The sequence below is a fragment of the Telmatherina bonti genome (genome assembly GCF_933228915.1).
Source record: "Telmatherina bonti genome assembly, chromosome: 7".
NCBI classification, from domain to species: domain Eukaryota; kingdom Metazoa; phylum Chordata; class Actinopteri; order Atheriniformes; family Telmatherinidae; genus Telmatherina; species Telmatherina bonti.
The window spans coordinates 12,518,797-12,543,284 of record NC_136625.1 but is presented as its reverse complement, the minus strand read 5'-3'; the positions used below and the strand labels follow the sequence as shown (position 1 = coordinate 12,543,284).

The following is a 24,488-nucleotide window of genomic DNA, read 5'->3' as shown; positions in this document are numbered from 1 at the left end:
CTCATTTCCATTTTCTGGTATTTATCACTCAGCAGCTCGTCTGGACTGTTCAGCAGTTCTCTCCACTGGTCTGGATGGATCTTTCTACTAGACTGCATTCTAAAAGCAGATTTAATCACAGAAACATGGTAGCAAAAAAGCAAGCATTAAATAACTTGATCCTTACGTTTTATCCAGGAACACATTTTTAAACTTTTTTTTTTAAAACTAACCTGCTCAAACAGCCAAGGAAATGAGCCTGAATTGGTTGAACAAAAATTCTTGTCCCTTCTTCAGGAGCCAATATTCACGCCTGTGATTAAGTATAGGAACAAAAATGCAAACATGAACCCTTCACATTTATCAAGATGATTTAGAAACTGTCCAACTATAAATAACAAACAAAACCAGCAGCACTTACTAAGGAAACCATTTAGCAATCTCCTCTCAGGGATCATCTTCAGCCTTCCAGCATCCATCTCAGCAGAAACATGTCTTGATGACATCATCATGATCTTGTGGAGAAATAATCAAATGTACACATAAGATGAAATACAGCTTTTTGAGATTTTTAAATGGAAAACTTACATTTAGAGATGCTTTCTCCTGAGTTTTGTTGAAGTGAAGTCCTCAATAATATCTTCAAAATCCAGGCCGGTTGTAAATCCATTCTCATTTGCCAACAGGGCAAAGGCATTCAGTTTTTTTTTTTCTGTGATTGTTGCTCTCCGGTATGTTTTCACTCGTTTCAACAAAGAAAATGAACTTTTTCCTGAACAGTTTCCAATCAGTAATGTCAGATACATGCGAAGGCAAATGTCCACATTAGGGAAAGCATCCCTCTAGCCTAGCCTAGGAGGTTCTTGTACATGGCCATGACTGATTTTTCATCTTTTACCATTGAGATGAACTGTCAAACTCTGCTGTAAAGTCCTCTTCAAGATCCTGAGGGTATATTTTCTTTAGCTTTTCTGTAGCTGCACGGATTTGTTCAATGTCCATTGATTTTGTTTTGGTAAGGAAACCAAATTTCTCCTCTACATTTTCGCATGCATCTTAGCGTTGTTTCAATTCTTGCGACAAGCAGTCACAGATGACATAATGTGTGTCAATCAGAAATGCTTCACGTCTGAGCGACGCGCTTCTGGACCAGCAGACTCACCGAACATAACTTTCTTCACTTGTCGTCTTTGACTATCTGCTTTGTATCCCTCTGTTGCTGTGAAGGTCTTGGCCTCAGCTTCGTAGATGTCAAAATCGTTTCTGGCGGCTGCGGTGATGCTGAGATTGATGGCGCCAGCCGCGTCACGACATCCTCCGCCGCATCTTCAGGCCGTGTCTCCCGGCCTGGCTCGGCCTCTGGTGACTCCAGCAGATTCACAGCTGCCAGACGGCTGCGCGACAGAAACTTTCGTAAAGCCCCCCCGCAGTCTCTTCTTTTGCTCCTCTTCATTTTTTTTTCTTTTTACGTTTTGCTGCACCTGAAAGCATCTTGAATTGAACTCACAAGACGACCTGCCCGCTACCTTTATTGTCCCGCTCAATGTCCCGACCTCTGCTCGCTGCTGATGTTCCGGATGTTACATAATGTTACATTAAGATAAACAGCGTCACTATTTTAGTTAATAAATAAATATTGGAAAATCAACTGTGGAATAACTTGTAGAAAGAACATTTGCATATTTTTTATTTTATAAATTTTTATCCTATTTTTTGTCCCTCCGTCTGGGCCCCACACTGTCAGTCGGGGCCCTAGCCATGTGCCTAGTTTGCCTTTGCGTTAATCCGGCTCTGGTAGGTTTCGTGCACTCTGGCTTCCTCCCACCATCCGAACACATGCATGTTAGGTTAATTGGTTACTTTAACTTGTCCCTAGGAGTGAGTATGAGCAATGGATGTTTGTCTCTCTGTGTTGGCCCTGCGATGGCCTGGCGACCTGTCCAGGGTGTACCCAACCTCTTGACCAATGATTGCTGGGATAGACTCCATCTTCACTGTGATCCTTAATTGGATTAAGCGGCTGCAGTGCAAAAACTGAAATCTAAGTAAGGTTAAAAATCTTATATACATATGCTTATTTTTTTTTAAAGGTACGATAATTCTTAGTTTTTATGCCAGATAATTCCTCTTGTCCAAATTTTCTTGTTCTGTTGGCAGATAATTTGTCTTATTTTAAGCAACATTTACCTAATTTTCATTTTTTTTCTTGTTTTTTAAGGCTGAGTTTTTGCAGTGTGATAAAATTAACAGATGGGTAGGACCCCCGTTAAAATCAGTGTACCGGTGGTATCGGTTGTTGGACATGTTAAATTTTCAACAGGTTTACGACTAAATTAAGACATTTGCTTATTTAGTGTATTTATTCACCTAAATCAGTTTTACTTTTGGTTTTTATTGATATTTTATTTCCAGCAAAGACATTTCTCAGGGTTTTTTTTTTACATAAACAAAAACCCAACAATTCCCTTAAAGCTAGCATTCAGGATGATTAACACAATGAAAAACCAAGCGAAACAAAGAAAAATTCCTAAACAAATGCCGACTTCATGAGCCTCTGATTGATGGAGAGTCACATCTCCACTGGCAGACCACAGCAGTGCAGGAAGGAAGTGCATCAACAGGCACGACCAAAACTAAATATTCAGGAACAGAAAGTACTGGAAGAGGGGGGGGGTGTTCCCCAGGATGAATAAAATGGTGGTAAGTCCAGCAACACCACCACTTATAATGAGCCAAGAGCACTGACTGACCCCTACACACATGCTCGCATGCATCAGCACTCACACAGCCTCTCCCCTCCCACCATCCTACATCAGGAAAGTGGTAAACAGCTCTCTTTTCAGTGTCAAGTTGTACCAAAGAGATCACATTTTCACTCAAAAACACGGCGTGGTGTGACAAGCAGCTGCAGTATAGACATGTGTTCTGTTTATCATGACCAGCTTCCCATGATAAAGTCACACCTGAGTCACTCTGACAAAAATGACGACTTTACGTCATTTCTTTTGCGGAAGTCTTCACAGAAACTAAAACGATCTGCAGTTAAAACAACACCTTTGTTCTCGTCAGGCTGTTAGATGTAGTTTCCCCAAAACCAAAACCACAGTGCATATCTCGTGAAAAAGAGCACAACAGTCACACTGGTGCAGCAGTAGCCTGCGTAGCGATGTGCACGTACAACTTCCTTTTAACGGGACGTTTAGAAGATATAATAATACTCCAAACACTTCTGCTTTGTTACAAACTACTTCAGTAGCATGTGACATTTCTAACACAATCAGAAATGTTTAGAACCAAACAGTACACAAGCATGCGTACGACAACAAAGAAGACATGTAGACCAAAGACTGAGGCTCCAGGCTCCTAAATCCTCTCTGCACGGGTCAATTAGATCATAATCCACACTGAAAAGGTAAGTACATTAATTTCTCAACAGAGTGCAATGCAAATAAAGAAATAAAGCAATCAAATTGTTTTTTTGTTTTTTTTGGTGAAATAAATGAAAAATTGTGCATTTTGTGTTTGCAAATAAAGGGGATCTAATTGACATAATTTTGTGGAGATATATTTAAATTCCAGTTAAATTTTATACTTTTAAAGACAAATGCTATTGTGCAGTTTTAAGTGCATTAATGTACTTCTAACGTGTAGTGTTTATTCATTTTACTGGTTTAAAACATTAAATGAGAAATAGTTCCCATGTAATGTTTCCTTGGACATGTTTTGTTTGTTTCTGTATTGCTGTTTCTGTATAAGAAGGAATTTAATTCAAATCCATGCTCCTGTGGCATCAAAGTAACCTAATATTTATGTCAAAAAGTTGAGCAGTTTCATTCTGCTTAACTTTTTTACAATGTTGGAAAACTAAAACGATATAAGAGAAGTGGAAGCTGCTATGTAAGAGAAACATCTGCAAACACGTTGCACATGAGCCTCTGCACCGTGTATTAAACAGTCAAAAGTTCATGTGGTGAAGATTTGACTCATCTGAAAACAAAACTGTTGCTTTAATAGGAAGCTACTTCCTCAGCTCTGCAGATGCTGGCTTATCAAGCTGGCCACACATCAGCCCTGAGATATATCTAACCATGTCATATGTCATATATCTAACCTTGGTCATTATTATAACTCCGAACATGTTGCTCTTATTTAAAGGTTTTGTAGTTTTTTTTTTTTTTTTTTTTTTTTGCAACAACTTGCATATAGCAGCTGCTCCACATTGAAGGTAAAGCTGTTTTTGTTTTAGCTTCTATGGCAGCTGGACATCAGAGCAACTAGAGTTCATACTTGTTATCACCTGATAAAGTTACAAAATAGAAATCAACCAACATTAAACCTGCATGAAGCTCTTCTGGATGAGCTACAGGATCGCTGTGAAACCATGCTGCTGGTCCTCGACGTCACCTGATGCTTGTTGAGTAGGAGGAACATCAAGCAGGGAAGTGATAAACAGTTTCTAACGAAGCCTGAATGTGGTAGGACTGGCAAGTATAAAGGAAATGAAGCATCTAACCACAACTCACACCCTCCCCCATTTAAGGGAAATATCTGTTTTTTTCATGGTCTAAATCTTTCCATTTATTCAGGTACCAATCATTCAAAATTTCTTTTGCCACTTTTGTTTTTTTTTGTCTTAAAATAGACATATATAAGCAATCCTTTTTTTTTTTTTTTTTAACTAGCCCAACCCTCCTTCAGAGAGCAACTTTATTTTAAATTGACATTAAAGTAAAAAATAATAGAAATGAGTTAAAGTACCTTTTAATTTGCGACTGACAAGATTGTGTAAAATCTTGTGATTGTTTGTGAACATTCATCTTATTCCAAGCTGCACCTTGTGGAATGGAAAACCATATTGTACACGGTAAAGTGATGGTGCATGATGGTTTAACGAGAACAACAAAAAAAGTACTTTTCAGCATCTTGAACCGAACACTATCACAGGCTCTTCACCACATTTGACCAATAGTCCTCATTGACTTAATTAAATAATGTCTTGTCACCCTTTCCTGGGGCAGAAATGGGGGCTGCATTCACCTCACGCACAGCCCTCTTTATGTGTTTGAGCTTACCAGGACGCTCCGTACAGATGCTCTTGGACACAGCAAACGCCGGCTACTGTGTCTATGAATAGGGGGCTCTGTGGTTTCTTCCAAAAAAAAAGAGGTTTTGTGTGTTTCTATGTGTGCATGAGTGAGTGTGTGTGTGCCTTCTGCAGGGGGTGGTTTGTTAGAGACGTGTGTTGGCATGCCTGCATGTGCCTGAGTGAATTTGGAGAGAATACATGGATACACGTGATGCCCTGAACACGTGGATCCATACATGTTTGTGTGAAGTTAAATGCACACTTTTTCATATGAAGCATTTCATTTTTTGGTTGCAATTAAAAAACAAACCCAAAATAAGATGTTTTCAGTACACTTTATGCACTGACATGTCTTCCTTTAGGATGGCTTAAAGTGGCACTGATGGTGCATTGCACCAGACAAAAGTTTAGACACCCTTACACATTCTCAGTGTTGAAACTTTTGACACACACTGGTCCTGTAAATATGTTTTTTTTGTGATGTCTTGAAACCAAACTGAGACTGTATTAATTACTGCAGCAATTACACAGACATGAGCAGGGTACAACAGGAATCCAGGAGCAAAGGAGAGAGGGACACGGAGGGACAGAGGAAAACTGAGAGAGGGAGGCCTGTTATAAAGCCAAGTCGTGCCACTTTGGGAAGAATTTGCGGGCACTGAGATCGGGCTTTGGTTCTGACACGGGAGCCCGATGAGCCAATGCCTGTCCTCATAATTCTCCTCAGTGGTGTACCGTGTCGTCGGACGCAGGCAGCTGAAGTAACTCTTGCAGAATTACAGTCCCAACTGTGTCCCACAAGCATGCGTACGACAACAAAGAAGACATGTGGACCAAAGACTGAGGCTCCAGGCTCCTAAATCTTCTCTGCACGGGTCAATTAGATCGCAATCCACACTGAAAAGGTAAGTACATTAATTTCTCAACAGAGTGCAATGCAAATAAAGAAATAAAGCAATCAAATTGATCTTTTTTGGTGAAATAAATGAAAAATTGTGCATTTTGTGTTTGCAAATAAAGGGGATCTAATTGACATAATTTTGTGGAGATATATTTAAATTCCAGTTAAATTTTATACTTTTAAAGACAAATGCTATTGTGCAGTTTTAAGTGCATTAATGTACTTCTAACGTGTAGTGTTTATTCATTTGACTGGTTTAAAACATTAAATGAGAAATAGTTCCCATGTAATGTTTCCTTGGACATTTTTTGTTTGTTTCTGTATTGCTGTTTCTGTATAAGAAGGAATTTAATTCAAATCCATGCTCCTGTGGCATCAAAGTAACCTAATATTTATGTCAATTTAATAATAAATGGGAGATAATGGTTATTTTTCACATAACAGCTTATAATGTTATAGTTTATGGCTCAGCCTTGACTGCATGTATGTAAACTTATTGCTTCATGGATTTGGGATTTTTTTTAGTTTTATTGGGGCAATTCAGGTGAGATTCAGAGGATGCATTTCCTCGTGCAGCACAGGACCACCAGACATCAAACTACATTCGTGGATTTAAGGAAAACTAAATTATATGCAGAGAATCCACATATCTCTTAAAACAGCTGAAATAGCAAATGTAGACATTCTTTGTCCTTTTAATAAAAAAAACAAACAAAAAACATTTAAGCCTTCCTATTGCCTAATTATGCCGTCTGAATCTAATGACGACATCTTTTGTCAGACATCAGTTTTAACAGTTTATCATTTGCTGAACATTACCAGCTTCATTCTTCTCAACATCCTCATCACTACATCAGCACAGCGATGCACTGTTCATTTTATTCAGATCTCACTATTTTATACCTGCAATCTGGAAGAACAGCTGTTTAAGGAAAGTCAGATGGCAGTAAAAGAGAAATGAAAGCCACAAGTAAGAAAGTGGAGTTTAATAAATCTGATTATCTTTAGGCGCCATAAAACTGTTGCAATGCAAATGAGGTCAAACTATTAGAAGTGATGGGAGAGAAAGATGCTGAAGGTAGGAGCAAAACAAACCGAGGAGGTGAAAAGAAAACGTGTGTGTTTCTTTTTGTGTGCTGGAGAGGGAGGGGGGGTGGGGGGGTTGAGGAGGATTACTCGTCACTCCAGAATACTAATGAGGCCCTTTGTCACAGATCTTTCTCTCTTCCTCTTCCTCTCTCACATTCCCTCATTTTCCCTTTCACTGGTCTCCCTTTCTCTCTCTTTCACACATGCACGGTCAGGTTTGTCCGTCTTTCCTGAGGACGTTACATAACTCATCCTGACGGTTACCTTTACTTTCTGATGACAGGCAGGAGCTGGACTTCTCACTGATAAGAATTGTAACAGATTTACGTCCTCACAACATGATCTAAAACACGGACAGACACATAAACGCTAAACTTTTAACTTGGAAATAAAAAAGTCAAACTTTTATGCAGTAACAGATGCAACCCCCCCCCCCCCCCCCCCCCCTCCCCACCTCCCCCCACCCTCCTCTTGCCCCCTCCCCACCCCTCAACACACACAAAAAAAAACGTATGTAATTGCAATCCCACTCTCACATAATCACACACGTCCCCACACATGGATGGGCACCGAGTCGTTTTTGTCAATAGCATCTTTTGTTTCTTTTATCTCGGCTCCAAACAAAGCATTCCTGTGTACACAGAGGAGAGAGGGAGGAAGGAAGAGAAAGACGAGAGTAGAAAAAGAGAGGAAGAGGGAGGGAGATCAGGGAAAACATCCAGCACCTCCTTTGTTTGGTGAAAGAGAAAAGTTTTGATTCTGCTTTTGGATTTGGCTCACTGAGGCTGCAGGGCAGTACAGTAGAGTTGTGACGTTGCCATGGAGAAGGAATACATCCTACTGGAGAGGTCGGTCCACATATTTCCCTCATTTCACTCTCATTTACTCCCATTTAGTCCATTAGTTATCTGATATTTGCCTCTGGTGGACATGTGAGTGTAATTGCGTGTGAGTGTTTGTGTGTAACTGTGTGTGTGTGTGTGTGTGTGTGTGTGTGTGTGTCAGAGAAACAAGCAAAATCTAGGTGAGGATGATACAGAGTTGAAAGAGTGAAGTTTTCAATGGCTTCATTGTAATAATGAACTCACTCTTGCATAATAACAAAAATGTGATGTAATTAGATCTGATTGGTTACATAAGCCCAGATCAGATAGCAAAGGATCTATTTTGATTTCATCAAACACATGGACACACCTGTTCAGGTTATTTTCTCCAGTCCTTACATTGTTTGGGAAAGTCCTGAATGTCCAAATATGGGAATCTCAAACCCATCTTTTGTCCACATACTGCAGATTAACAGCACTGTCGGGCTTGTCTATGAGATAGTCATAAATGTTAGCAGCTGCACCAAAAGGATGTTTCTGCTGTAAACGGTTGAGAAAATTTCATTTCAGAAAATGTTTGAAGGCCATTAGTTATAAGATTGCAAAAAATAAAAATAAACTGCTGAAACAGCATTTTTTTTCCAACTTCTTTATCCAACAACTTCACAGATTTATATTATTCTCTGAAGGATGCAGGTATTATGTTGGACAGATATTTAGTAAAGCATTTGCATTTTACTGGGACTATTTTTATTCATTCTTTTTGCACATCATGTAGGGTTTGGTTTACTCACTGTTTAAAGATTATGCATAAAAAAAAAACCACTTGAATTCTTCAAGTTCTGCACCCATTTTTTTAGGCAAAATGAACATGAAATGATTGATTATATATTTATATAATATAGTTTAATACACTTTAGGAGTTATAGATAAAGTAACACTCGTGAGATTTGTTAAGATGTGTAAACATCATTAAATGTGAAGGTGGTGCATAGCTCAAATGACAAATGTTTCAGCCTTGTTGGAAAAAAAGAAACAAATTAAAAATCAAGATGAATATGACTTTATGACTGACAAACCTGCAGCTTTAAACATCCATCAAATCACGATCAACATTTTGCAAAAAGCCAACCTTGATAAAAAGAAACAGATGAAAATTTGAGGTTTGAGTACAAATCTTCAGACGGGCTCTCCAAAATGCACCATTTGTTCTGAAATCTACATGGTTAATAATAATAATAATAATAATAATAAACATTAAAATCATATATCAAAGGCTTATTGAGCAATTTCTTCTAATCTGGAACATTACCCAAAGTAACCTCCTGCTGAAATACAACCATGTTCCACGCCAAATACACACCCACCTAAAGTTATTTCTAATTATTAATAGATTTGTTTCTTGTCTACAATTTGCAGGGGCTCAGTGTAATGCAGTAATTGGCTGAATAAGGTTAAATCCTTGTAGCCAACTTCTTAAAACTCACGAAGAAGAAAGAAGCTCCAAGTGGAAACTGGTTTAGGATAGTCAGCATTCATATATGTATATAACACGAACAAAAGCTTGTTAGTACTTTGTATTCTGCTGGGATGTGAGAAACTCCGGTAGAGGAACCTTGTGTTTAAAACAAAAAAAAAAAAAAAAAAAAAGAGAGAGAAAAACAGGTGACAAAAAGACCTGAAAGACAGTAAGCAGAGCATGTAGAAAGCCGAACTGGCTTTTTACCTCCCAGTCAAATGTCTCCAGTTTCCACTTAGAAGTTCACTCTTTGTCCACTAAAGGCCTCTGCTGTGGATTAACATAACCTTTTTTTTTTTTTTATTTCAACCTTATCTCAGTAAATGTCTGGGTTTTAAACAAAGATTAGTACTTTAATTCACTCATTCAGGTTTCCTTCTCTTCTCCGACTAACAAATGAGTCCCTGTGTGGATTTTTGTTGCGTTAATGCACTGCACGGTCATCCTAATTCTACTCTTCTTTCTTTCCTTCTCTTTATCTTCCTCCTCTGTGGGTTTCCCTCTCCTTTGGCCTGCATGGTCTGGTGGACGTAAGTGAGTGTGGAAGATACAAAAACTGTCTGTGTTACAGTACGCAGTCATGCAAATACACAAAAACAGAGAAGACACTGCAACAGCTTAGAGCATTTTCTTTTTGTTTTAGTAGTTATATTTAGACGTGCTTCATTAATTTTAAGTCACATTAAATCCAAATATGTGATAAAAGATCCTTAGCTGAGTTTGTGGCTGTATGCATTTCTTACAAAGTACTTTATGCTGTTGGGTCTGGATAGAGGTGTAACAGCATGCAAACAGCTGAGAGAAGACAGCACATGCCTACACCTCCAAACATTTAGCTGCATTAACAATGATTTTCAAAATGGCAAAGTTAGATGTTGAAGGAACAAATGAGGAGGTTGCACGACTCAAAAAGAGTTTTTCTTTTTTTTTTTTTTTTAATTTAATGTCAGGCTAGTCTTACTGATTGGACATTGCTGAGTTCAGCTGATACGCTAAGCATTTAGAACAACATTCAGCATCCGGCTGCATTCTCTCTGTTCCTTCAAAATAGCTTCTGCTCGAAGAAAAAATTACACTAACGCTTCAACATAAAGGCAACTTCAGCTGAATTTTATAAAAAAATCTGTGAATTATAGGTTTACGACTTTTGCCATGATGCATATATGTCCACAAAACATGCTCATGCATCAGCATTACAAGGGCAAGTTGTAACATTATGGGTTTAACAGCCCAACAGCCCTTGAAAAGTATTTTAAGAAATATAAACAGATCAAGGGATCTCTTTCCTGGCAGATTAAGACCATTCAGAGATGTGTCTCGCTTTACAAGCTTATCAGGTTGCGGAGACATAATGATGACTTGGGCTAAATTAAACTTCCTGACAAGGTTTTCTAACAGATTAAGCTGTCCTTTCCCTTATAAACAGACGTCTCCGTCACTTTAAGAGCTCACTGATGTAACACTGGTTGCAGTATGAAGCTATGGGCGAAAAGTCAGACTCTCAAAAACCAACACTGCAGGGGAAAACTATCGCAAACATGAAAGAAACACAAACTCTATAGTTGTATTGATTATTTAAGTTGGCTAAAGTTGGTTGAATTTAATTTCTTAACTTGTATAATTAACCCCCTAAAAATCCCTTTTTAGCCTAAAACATTTTTTTAAAAGAAAAAAAAATCTTGTTGTCCAACTATTTTACCGGACTACTTCTACTGAACCCTGTCAATCTAAGGGGGGTATTTTCACTGTAGTATCATCTGCTACTGGAGTACAGTATGGCCTTAAACATGAATTCCATTTGCAAATGGCCTGAAATAAGTGTTTGTTGAATCTACTGTTGTGATTGTAGCCCAAGATGGTAAAAATCATTCACACTTCAAGAATCTTAGCTTTCCAGTGGTGCATAACGTGTAGGTGTTGGGAAGGGAGACTGAGTAATATGCATATCTATCTATCTATCACGTCATATCCGTGGCGTTAAGACAGTTTAGCAGACGTCATTTAACTCAGCCAAATTTTATTTTCATCATCCGTAACCTAAAAGTTCAGGTTATGAGTTAAAAAAGACTGTGAATGACGTATCAAGCATCTGCATGTCCGTGTAAATCTTGATTCACCCCAGAAACACATCTGGTTTCACACATGCTGTAAGAAGCGTTTCTGTTTGTACATTAGCATCCTATTAACAAAGCATGCTCAATTTTTTTAAATTCAATTCATTTGTTGCATTCAACTGGTTTCTAGGTCACATATACTTGTAGAGAAAATAGCTTATTTTTATAAACCCATAGAATTCAATGGTAACATGCCGGCAGAAACTGAAGTTCAGTGAAAATGACAGTTTTCTTGTTGTTATTCATACCATCGAGATGTTACAGTACAATATAGAATTCATGCTAAAACATTAGCTTGATAATTTTCTAACGTATTTTGTTAAGCCAGCCCCTTTTCATCTCATTTTATGCATCACATCTTTGTAGTAACTTAGACTTTCTGAATGACTAATTTTCCTCTCTGGCAAAATCAAACTCGAACACATTGTTCTACAAATTGTACAAAACATATTCTTATGTATTTGCCTCTTTAACCCAGAACACTATGGTTGGGTGGTTTGATTTAGCAACTCATGCTATGTTAGTGTTTTAAGGTTAACAGAGTGGGGAAACACTGAGATGATGAAATGGTGATGAAAAAAACCCAACAGTTTCCCTTAAGAAAACTTGTTTAAGTAGACAAGTTAACCCTGAATATTGTGTGAATTTCCAAAAACAATCAGCTGTTTTGTTGAATCTTTTTTTTTTCTTCTTGTTTCTGGGCTGATGATCAGTATTATAAATTATTTCCTGTAAAACTTCTTAGAAACACAGTGAGATATTTCGCAATGCCAATTTAAAAAATTCCATGGCATTTTTAATTCACTGTGACAAAACATTATAAGAATATGTTCAAACCACAATGCTTAGTGTTTTAGGAGGGTCGGGGAAACTCCATGTCTTCCTCCAAACTTTTAACTGGGAATTACATCTAATAATGAGGAACTACTGAATAAAATCCCAGGGTTCTTGGCTTGTTTGAGCTGTAATACGTCATTTTTCTTATTTAATTTTAGAACATATTTTGAAGTTTACTGAAATGTCTCGGTTTTGGTTTGACATTTTCCCCCCAGAAAGCAGGTGCTTGCAGGGAAGTTACCAAAACTCAACAAGTCATTGCGGAAAGTCTGGCTTTTCTCTTCCATTTCACAGGAAGTCAACATTCTTATCAGACAGCATGCATCTACTTTTCTGTCATATTATGTGCTTTGTTATGCTGACATTTAAGACATGTTTAAGCCTTCCAAAGAATATGAGAATGATTAATTTAAAATGTTTTGCTTTTATTCCCCAGATGACATCTGCTACGCCTCCCTCCTCTCGTAGCTCCTCCCCTCATAAAGTCTGCCACTCCCAGACGCAGACAGATGTTTTAAAACCCTTACTGGGAGGTGGCACATCTGGTGGAGCTGGAAGGAAAAGGAGGCGTGTCCTTTCCAAAGACGGCCGCAGCAATGTACGCATCGAGCACGTTAGTGGAAGGAGTGCTCTCTACATGCGTGACCTGTGGACAACATTTCTGGAAATGCAGTGGCGCTACAAGTTCTTCTTGTTCACTGCCACATTTGCAGGGACCTGGTTTCTGTTTGGGGTGCTGTGGTACTTGGTGGCTCTGGTGCATGGAGACCTGCTGGGTAAGAAGAGGGCAGGGAGATGCTAAAATGACAAAAAAAAGTTGGAAATGATGATGAGTTGCAGCAAAACATGATTCACATTTTCATTCTCCAGGCCTTTTGAGCCAGTGACCTGCAGGTTTTTCATGTTTCCCTGCTGCAACACACCTTGTTTGTTGTTCAGTTCTGCAGAAGCCTCCAAACAGCACATTATTTGAGTCAGGTGTGTTGCAGCAGAACAACGTTGAAAACCAGACGGATACTGGTGCAAGCGATGCGGACATGGTGGTCTCTGGTCTAAATGCTTCATATGTCTTTCTTTAAGAATCCATTTTAGTTTTAATGAAAGCTGGCATCAGGATTTATCCCAAATCACCAGAACTTTTTTTTCAGGGGATCTTTTTTGTTTTTTTTATCAAAACTTCTCACATATATAGGTAATGTCATATGAGTCAAACTATTTGACATTTAAAATGAAACAATATTCAGAATCAAGGTTTGAATGGCAAAATAGGCAGTTTTGGATGAATAGTAACCTTAAAACACATCCCCTTAAAACTTTCCTTTTGTCCTGGAATTAATGTGTCAACTCTGACAAATAACTCCAAACAAAGCTGAGCCACAGCTGACATTAAAGGCGAAAATTTTCATTTCAACTCGATAAACCCATTTTTAGTGGGTCGCAAGTCTATAACTGGGTAAAATGTTGTTTGAAGCTATAAGAACCGCCGTTTATTCCCCCAGACCTGGGTCTATCATATCAGTGTTACATTTCAGGTTGAAGTGTTAACAACATTCATTCATTCATTTTCTAAACCGCTTGATCCAATTCAGGGTCGCGGGGAAGCTGGAGCCTATCCCAGCTGGCTTTGGGTGAAAGGCAGGGTACACCCTGGACAGCTCGACAGTCCATCGCAGGGCCACACAGAGACAACACAGAAACTACATGTTAACAAGATAACTTCAAAATAAAAATAAAGTAAATAAATTTAAATAAGAAGTCAGTCCAACTTTATTTTCTTAAAAAGAGTATTTTTACTCATATATTTAAAAAAAAATAGTGTTATAGTACAGTGTTTGCTAAATATTCAGGGTACTCAGCTTAAGCTATATATTTCAGTTTTTTTTTTTTTTTTTTTTTTTACTATTTCTCATTTGTTTCACTTTTCTACTCCATGTTTGTGCAAGTAAACACTGTTAATTCTGTCTAGTCAAATGTCTAAAGATGAAATAAATCTGAAAAGTTAAAATTAACGTTGTTTTAGGTCACAGCTTGTCATTTTGGGGGATGGTGGGTCTTGAAATCAGACCAGCTACAAACCACTGCTTTAGAGGACATCATTAAGCGGGAGACAACTGACCTTCTTGATTGTTTTGACTGGATTCTGTCACTGACATGCATTGCCTTATTTAAACATATTTTAAAGCTTTGAATCACCTTTCTGATTGTAATATGCAACATGTGTAATGTTATGGCTACATGTAATATGCAACATGTGTAATGTTTTATACAATGACCAACAAAATTGTCCCTGCTGGCCTAAATCAGACTGCAAGTTTCAACACATCTGATTCAAAAGAACACGCCACTGATCCAACTCTTGGATCTGTTTAGTTGAACTATTTATGCAAAATACCAACAGCTACATGTAAAATGCAGCACTTCCTTTCATATTTTTTTTTTTTTTTTTTTAACAGTAATCATTGTTTTAATTAAATTATCTTTAGAGTTTAGTGATGTGAGAATTGATCACTGTCTTCTAAACCGGATCAAACCACTTGCACAGCATGCCAACATTTTCCAAATAGGTGTGTGAAAAGTTATTTAGGACTTTAGATGTGTGAAACATTTTTCAGCTTTATCATCAAACAGAAGAGGTCTGAAGTGCTGGACATGGAAGAAGGGTGGGATGACTTTAGAAAAAAACAGAAGTGAATTTATGGCAGCAAGCAGTAAGGAGGGTGTTGTCATGCTGAGCAGTGGGAGAAGTGTCAAATGCACATGAAGCTTAAAGTTATTGTTAGCAGGTTAGATGCTTAGTAATCATGTTAATTTAAGTAAATCCAACCACATGATGGGCTGGGCAACTTGGCTTTGCAGCTCTGGAGTTCTTCAGTAATATATGGTGTATGGAGCATGACCAAAACTGGATAAAACCTTAACAAGCATATTTACCATTTTCAGTAAACCACCAGTCTCCTCTCCCACCTTGCAGCCTCCACACTTCCTTTCTGACTCAAGTTTCCAGTGTTTGCTTACAAAAATGTCCTCATGATAAAAGTAGAAATAAAGGGAAAAAACAGCACAGATTTGTCATCTGTTTGACATTTTAGAAAAACTGGTGACTTCTTGTCTTTTCTAACATGTTCCTCCAGAGTTCGACCCGCCATCGAACCACACGCCCTGCGTGATGCAGATGCAAAGCCTGACAGGAGCTTTCCTCTTCTCCTTGGAGACTCAGACCACCATTGGTTATGGTTTCCGCTGCATCACTGAAGAATGCCCAGCTGCCATAATCCTCCTCATCGTCCAGCTGGTCATCACCATGCTCATGGAAATCTTCATCACTGGTACCTTTCTGGCCAAGGTAGCCAAACACAAAGATCCAGCTGTAAAGTTAAAAATGAGGAAAATGTCTGTTGTATGGACAGTAACTCAGATACTCACCAGTGACTCAGGACATTTTGTCATGTAGACATGTTGAAGACGACTTGCTGAGATGCAAACTGAGCATCAGATTGAGAAAAAATGGAATTAAATGACTTTGAACTTTGCATTGTTGTTGGTTTAAGTATTCCAGAAACTACAGGGATCTCTAGGGTTTATGAAACAGGTCTGCATCAGTTGTCTGGACCAAAGTGTCTTGTTGATTTGACAAGTCAGAGGCAAATGAGCAGACTAGTAAGAGATGACAGAAAGAAAACAGGAACTCAGTTAACCATTGCTTCCAACCAAGGCTTGCAGAATATCATCTCAGAACACAGAACACAACCTTTGAGCAGCTGAACAGCAGCAGAATGTCACACTGGATGCCATGCCCATCAGCTATAAAACAGGAAATCCAGTCGAGATTCACACTCTCAAAAATGACATAGAAGACTGGCAAAATGTTGCCTGGTGTGACGAGTCTCCATTTCAGCTGTTACATTCAGATGGTATGGTCAGATTTTTGATAGAAACAGCATTAAAGCATCGATTCAGCCTATTTTATTTCTACTTCTCTGGCTGCTGCTCAGTTTTGTAACACCACAGCCATGTCCACCCCCTTTATGACCACAGTGTGCCATCTTCAATTGGCTACTTCTAGCAGGATAATGCACTGCGTCACAAAGCTCAGATCCTCCTCCAACTAGTTTCACTGTACTCCAAAGGTCTCCGCAGTCACCAGATCTCAATCTAGTAGAGCACCTTTAGGATATGGCAGAACGGAAGATTCTAAACATGATGTGCAGCAACTCTGTGATGCTTCATGTCAATATGGAGAAAAATCTCTGGAGAATGTTTCCAACACCTTGGTGAATCTATGCTTTGAAGAATTAACACTGCTCTGAAAGCAAAACGGGTCTGACTTGGCATACCTAATAAAGCGACTGGCGAGTGTATATGAGACAAAGCATCAATTCCTTATAGTACATTCCCCAGTTTTTCTGCTTGGTTTTATTTGTTACCCATTTTGAGGATATACCATCCACAAACCAGAACTGGTTTTGTTTTTGCTGATCAGCTCGCACGGCCAAAGAAGAGAGGCGAGACCGTGAAGTTTAGCCAACATGCTGTGGTGTCAACCCATGAGGGCCGACCATGCCTGATGATCAGGGTGGCCAACATGCGCAAGAGTCTTCTGCTTGGCTGTCAGGTGAGTGCATATGAAGATGCAGATACTGAAACTTTTAAACTTCAAGTTTTAATACATCATAATTGCTTTATAATGAAATTTGATCTATGTGGGGGGTAAATCCATGCAGAGGGAAAACATACGTTACATACATATATTAGCGGTTAACATACTGAAACAAGGAAAGAAACAACAAATATTTTTCATGTTTGTTTCCCTCCTGACTCACTACGTGTTTGTTGACAAATAAAAGCTTAAAAACTGGGGTATTTCTTGTAGGTGTCTAACATTTTCCTGATGTCTCCTTTGGTGATGGAGGCTCAGGTGTCCTGGGACCAGGTTGGGTCATTTAGTGAAGCAGTTAACCCATTAATCTAAAATACCTTGTGCATGTTGCTCCTCTTAGGTGACTGGAAAACTTCTACAGACATCTCTGACAAAAGAAGGGGAGACGGTACGTCTGGATCAGAGAAATGTACCTTTTCAAGTGGATACCTCCAGCGACAGCCCCTTCCTCATCCTGCCCCTCACCTTCTACCATGTCATCGATGACAACAGCCCTCTGCGAGGCTGGGCAGACAAAGGTAAGTTTGGTTGACCAAGCGGAAATATGTTGGCTTTGTCACTTGGTAATTGAAGATGGATCTTTTTTAATGCATGTGAAGAATTTGCAATCTTACACTGGCTTCAGACAAAATGCTTGTGAGATGGTCAAACAGCATCTGGAACACTATTTATTTAACTTTTTATATTAGAACTGACAGTCTGGGAACCAGCCTGTGCAGAGGCTGGACCTCTTCATTCGGTTCGGGTCCTTACTTGTGGCTCTCTGCTGCATGTAAACAAACATCTTTTGTGACCTCTGTCAAGCCACTTCTATCCAAAAAGATTACTGGTGCCCAAAAGCCTTTATGATATCATGTTTGGTCGGACAACTGATCGTTTTCTTTGAACGTTGCTGCAAAATGGTAAGACAACTGCTTATATGACAATCAGCTGTATTGACCACTTAGAGCACTTTATTTCCTGACAGTCACATTATGGGGCACTGTGGGGTTCTGTATCTTGCATGAGGACACATAGGCATGCAGTCAGGGGGAAGCTTGGAGTCGATCTTAAGGTTGGTAGAAGAATGCTCTTCCTCCTGAGCTACAGCTACCTGGAAGAGGACCAGTACACAAGAAAACCTGTTATCATTTCTCCAATTCAAGTTGTATTTACTCAAAAAAACCCAAAGTGTTCCTCTGCACCATCCATCTATTTTCACAACTGCTTCATCCAGTTAAGGGTCGCGGGGAAGCTGGAGCCTATCCCAGCAATCATTGGGCGGGAGGCAGGGTACACCCTGGACAGGTCGCCAGTCCATCACGAGGCTCGTCTGTACATCCAACAGAAAAATGATATGTTTTTGGATGGTCTGTGCCTGGAACACAAACTGATGAAGAAGGTGAATGGTTTCTCAGAACCATTTGGGGAATTATCATTTGAAAATTTATCAGTTTGTGCGTGCATCAAAACCAACTTATTATATTTAAGAAATATTCAACCTTTAGTGCTTGTGAAGGCAGCTGCATGTGATGTGTTTAAATGGCGATGACTGAGTGAAAAACAGTAAAAACAACATAATTTTGCTGTTGCCATGATATTTTTCACGTTATATTTAATCTTAGAGGATGATGTGTTGTTATTGTTTGGTACATCCACCCCACGTTGGACATCCTTAAAAGGGTGGTTTCTTCATCTGTGTATTAGATTATGGTGACGTTATTTTCGTGCATCTTCATCCTCTCTTGAAAAGAACAAGTTCAACCCATTATACTAATACGGTCCTATAATATATTACTTCTTTTGTTGGTATATTTCTGGCCTGCTGTTTTATATCATACAAATACTTGAAATGGTCATTTTTATGGGAAATTAACCAGCTAAACTCCCTAAGAGAATTTATCTCATGTTTTAATTCAAATTACCAAGATAAAAGAAGAATCTTAAAAATAACACTCGAGTTTTGCTCCAATGTGTAACGTTCTCACGGACAAAAGGCCTGTCAGTTGTTTTGATTGGAGGAGTTCTTGTAATTTCAAAAGGATTTTCACAGAAAAGGTCTTCAGTGTTGTTTTTTCCTGGGTGACAAACTGCCACTGATGCCACAACAACATCTTTGCTACCTTCATAAGGACTTGTTTCCTTATTGATAATTTACCTTTATCTCAATTTGTACAATTAAGGAAATGTATGCTTTGACTGCTATGTAACTATTGAGTTTGATGAGAAATTGTTTATGTTGCATGTTCTGTATATGCATGTTTGTTTTTATTTATTCAGTTTATGCACATTTTTGTAAAAGTTTTTGAATTTTTGAGTGCGTAGATGTGTCCCTTCTGAAACAGAAGAAACACACTTCCTCTTTTTTTTCTTTTCTACAATCTGTGAACTGTGGTGAAAAACACACACACAAAATGGTCTGATCACTTCCTGAGTGGGTTGTACTTTTGCATGTAGATAAACTCTTGTCTTACTTTGTTATTTTGGTTGAATTTAGAGAAAAAGTTTAGAAATGCTTTATTACAGAATGCAGCAAAAACAGCTTATAGATAATTTTACTTTCTGTTCTTTGCTTACTATTTGCACATTTTGTGTTTGTTTGTCATCCATCGGGGTTCCAGTTTGCATCATTTAAAAAAAAAAAAAGGTACCTATTAAACTTGAACAGCATCTTTCAGGAGTCGTATAAGTCTGAAAATCATTGTAGTGTGACGTAAACTGTTCCTTTCTTTGAATTTCCTTTAATCTGCCTTATAATTTTAAAAGTCACTCTCCGTATGATTTACCTTCTCTAGGTGGTGGCTGGACAGACCCAGAACTGGCTGACTTTGAGCTGCTGGTGATCATGAGTGCTACAGTGGAGCCAACCTCGGCCACCTGCCAGGTTCGCACCTCCTACCTGCCAGACGAGATCCTGTGGGGCTACGAGTTTCCCCCTGTAGTCTCCCTCTCCTCATCCGGCAAATACGTCGCAGACTTCGCCTTCTTCGACAAAGTGGCCAAGACCAAGACCACCCCCATCTTCAAACCATCCAGCCCCGAGCACAGGTACCAGAGCAACGGAGGCGGGCCTGTGGCTGAAGTGTTGGACCCGGAGAAGATTCGTCTGGAGCAGAGCTACAGGGAGCAACGGGGCGACGGCCGGGTCAGGGACGCACCTCTCAGTGTTCGCATCAGCAATGTCTGAACAGGTGAACTGGTTCAAAACCAGAAAGCAACACAAAAGATTGCCAAGTTCTGAGTCCGTAGCAAATCAATGAAACCTCCAAACAGACTGGAAGACTTTCTGTTTGTGAACTTTTCTCACAAAGATTTAAGGAAAGGAAAAGCAGAAAACAACATACTGTACGCTTTTATGGGAATAATACATGCTTTACGCTGGTTCGACTTGTTTTCTTTTGGTCATAACAAAAAGCGACTACTGTATTTACATCTGCTTTAAGTGGAAAAACAACATGTATGATAGTTTATTCACTGAAATGCAAACAGACTCGTGATAAAACAGACAGAGGAGAGGGTGGAAATTGTGAGGGGCTTTTTTAGGTACTTCTCAATGGGCTAAATATAAATTACATCGAGAAAAGGAAGTGTGGGATTACCTGAGTTTATATTTTCCAAAATGTCAAGGCTAGAGGAGTGTAAATGTGGTGCTTAGAGCAGCTGAGCATAAAACACCCCCATTGCTTCACCCACTCATTAAAGGGAAAAACCTTTCATTTCTCAAATGTGCAGCTCATATTTAAGGCATTGTTAAAAACCCTGAGCGGAAGTTGTTTACTACACACATGTAGCAACAGCTTTACAAAGAGAGGACAAGTTTCATCTTCACTTATGGTAAAAAACAGCAAGGATCAAAGCATCAGGTGTTTATCTTTAATACAGTTATCTCACCCACAGCTTCCTTTTTCAAAGTATTTGATATCTCGATACACTGGTGTACAGCAACGTAGGAAATAATGTAGCAACACAAGAGGAATGTAGAAAACACCTCTTATGGTGTAAAAGTTTGCTAAAGGTGCTCTGTGGTCTGTTGCATATAATGTATGCCAGTTATTGCTGTTCTAAACATACGTTTTAGCACTTTATGAAAGTATATGATGTACTTTTGCACCTTCAGGAGGTGAGCTGGTTATACGTAAAGCCTTACCTGAATTGCATGATGTTTGAATACCACTGTAACATAATAAAAACATCCAAGGTAAACCTAAATGCAGGTCATTGCACCCTACAGAGGTAGTTGTGTAGCTGGTTTATGTGTCTTGTTGGATTGGAGCAAACTGACAAAACAAATGATGTGTTTTTTTGTTTTTTAGATAATCACTAGTACTTGTTGTACATTCATATATGTATGTATAAACGCCCATCTGGTAGCTGCAGATTGTTCTTTAAAGACTAAAGAAACTCTTGTCTCTGGGAGAAGTAGAAATCACTAATAACACTGTGTGTTGCCAACAGAAGACATTTTCTCACAGCATGTCTTCTTTTTCAGTCAGAGCATGTCAAAAACATGGAGGTAACGCAACCAGAAGTGAGCGTTGAGGTGTGAGATTGTGAATGTGTGAGCTTGATGGTGTGAAATGACAGACTGACGTGAAATGGGGGGGGGGGGGAACAGAAAGTCTAACGTTTTCTTAATTGACATTAAACCCTGCAGTCTGTGTTCCTGTGTACAAAGTGTTGGTGGAAAGGTCAAAGGAGGTGATTCTTTTAGAACTGACTTAATAAAACTGTTAATTAAAGATAGTTTTTGCCTGTTTTACTTCAATTTCATAGCTGACAAAAGCAGAGTTTCCAGTTTGTTACGATCTGATGTCAGTTTAGACATGCATGCATATAAGTTTTCATGTGTTATAGCTTTATGGAACTCAATAAATAAACCAAATAATATATATAGCTCTTGGTGAACATGGACAATACTTCATGAAGCATGCTAATAGTGTGATGCGATACATGATAATGTATGTATATTGAAGTTTTCTGCCTAAACAATGCAGATTCAACACACCTGGGGTGTCCTAAAACAATCTTTAAGTTGATTCTAGTTATCAACTCAGTTAAACCAGGTTTTCTTATTCTGGATTAGTGAATGTTCATGTGGAATGGATGTAACTGAAAACAGATGACAAATCACAATGCCCTGCGATGGACTGGCGAGCTGTCCAGGGTGCACCCTGCCTTTCGCCCAAAACGAAAAATTCGGAATGTTGTGTTAAATTTTGGGTAATTCTGAATTACTTATGCACCATAGTATCAGGATTTTGTCAGCTAGTCTTTTTAAACATGCTCTTTGTTCTCCTTTCAAACTGTTAAACTTTGGTTGGTCATAAATAATCTATGCGAATGTAATGTTGGGGAACCAACTGAGACTTCCCAATAGGTCATCTATTAAATCTAATGTTTGAGACTCTGCTTCCTTGTTGCTTCAGGCTTGCACGTGAAGATTAAAAGACAAATTGAGCTCAATAGGTTTTTATTTTTGCCTCGTCTTGAATGTATCTCGACAAATTTCTTCCGCATTGTTGTGTCAGAATTATATAGAGATATAAACTTTGAAACCACATTTTCCCCCTCAGAAAAGTTTTTTTTTTGATGCGATGACAGAAAGAGGAAATGAACTGAGCAGAAAAGACGTTGGGGTTCTGTAACATGTTCTTAGTTCACACGATGGCTGCTGGTCCCGTTGCTCTTCTGGTTACCTTCCTGCTGAATTCTCTTCAAGCGCAAGGTAAAAACTTACATTTTTCTTAGAGGTTTGTTGTTGTTCCTCTGTTGTAATCTATCATGTCAACATCATCTCAATTCACGAGATTTAAACTCCAGCGACAAAACTCAGTAAGCTGTCAGCTTTTAATCGTCATGATATGAAAACCTGTGAGTTAACTGTTTTTACACATTTAAACATGTCTGTTAATTGAGTATAAACTAATATAAGAATGTATATGATATAATATGATATAAAAATATGATATATAGAAATGATATAAAAACCAAAATGACTAAAGACCATTTACTGGATATTTTGTTAAAAAAAACAAAACAAAACAAAAAATTACCCGTAAATGTTCCTTTCAGTGTTTAATCCAGTTGTAACTGATTAAATGTGCTGAAGTGCACACATAAATATCCATTGTTTACTAAAGCAGAACACAATAAAATGTTGTATGAAGGCAGATGTTTTGGTCCATCAATATTCAGATCTGTAAATTTCTTTTGATGAATTGAACTGTCTTTGTGACTTTAAGGTGGAAAAGGAATTTTTTCAGTATTTTATAACTGTAATTTATGTTTTCTTCTTCATCCATTGAATACAAATCATTGAAATCATTGTCTCTATTTTATTTAAGATTATAATATGTATCTTTGGGGAAACATTTTTCTAACAGAACCAACCCTTTTATTGCCACCGGTGTTTTAAATGTTTCTAGATTGCATAGGCAGAATACCAAAAAAAAAAAATCACAAAAAAGAAAAAACAATGAGTTAACTTGAATCAATGAGAACACTTTTATTAAAATACTTGAGATGTTTCCAAGCCAGGAATAATGTTAGCGTGTGAAGTCTGTAAAAACGAATAATAATAATAATACTTCCTGGTTTGAACCTCGATGGGGTCAGAGCGTGTGAAGTTTGTATGTAGTCCTTTTGTGTACACTGACCCACACTAAAAAACATGCCTGTATATTAACTGCTAGCATTTTCCCTAAAAGCTCAAAAATAAATAGTTGTATGTCCTATTTGCCTTTTTTCTGGACTGGTCTCATGACTGTGTCACATTTATAGCGAAGTTTCAGACAGAAGTGAACACAGATGTTTCACTGAGATTCAAGCCTGTATTGTTGATTTTGATCCTTCACTGATACTTTGTATGAGAACTGAATGTGTTTGGTGAAATCACTTTCAAAGCAGCCAGTACTGAGGGGAAAGGAAAAAAACAGTTGCATTTTTGCAAGTATGTTTGTTACTCAAACCGAAATTACCAGTAAAATACATCAAATAAATGTATAAAAGCCACAATAACTGCACATGTTTAACATCTACATATTTAAATATTCTTTATACATCAGTCTAAACAAATGCGAAAGATTGATATGATTATCCCCCTCACTTATTTTTTCCTCATGTTATCTTTTGTGCCCCATCTTGCATAAAAAGGAGTGCATCTCTGCTGCAGCTGCCTCAGTCTGCCTAGTCCTGTTTATGTTTATATGTATATGTTTGTCTGCTCTTGGATGGGTTGTACTGGATAAATTTCGTTGCACCGGGACACCAGTCCAATGACAATAATTGCTCCAGATTCTGATATAATATAATATACTATACGATAATATATTATATCATATAATATAATATGATATAATAAGATATGATATAATATAATTCAACATAAATACTGTGTAGTGTGTAATTTGTGCATACAAACTGTTCAGTTGTCCAACTATTTCATGTAGAAAACAGTCAGAAAACAGTAGGTAAATTTACCCCTGTCAATATGATTTGACTCAT

The 24,488-nt window shown here is 38.3% G+C and overlaps 1 protein-coding gene across 1 annotated transcript; it reads left to right on the top strand.

Moving 5' to 3' along the window:
* Positions 1–7,617: 7,617 nt before the first annotated feature.
* Positions 7,618–20,172, top strand: LOC306758732 (ATP-sensitive inward rectifier potassium channel 10-like; the record flags this gene model as incomplete). The annotated part of the gene is given in 8 exon segments (XM_079244110.1): positions 7,618–7,764; positions 7,766–7,858; positions 7,860–7,903; positions 12,818–13,125; positions 15,481–15,692; positions 16,830–16,961; positions 17,347–17,524; positions 19,781–20,172. Coding segments are annotated over 8 exon segments (1,506 nt in total).
* Between the last annotated feature and the right edge of the window lie 4,316 nt (positions 20,173–24,488).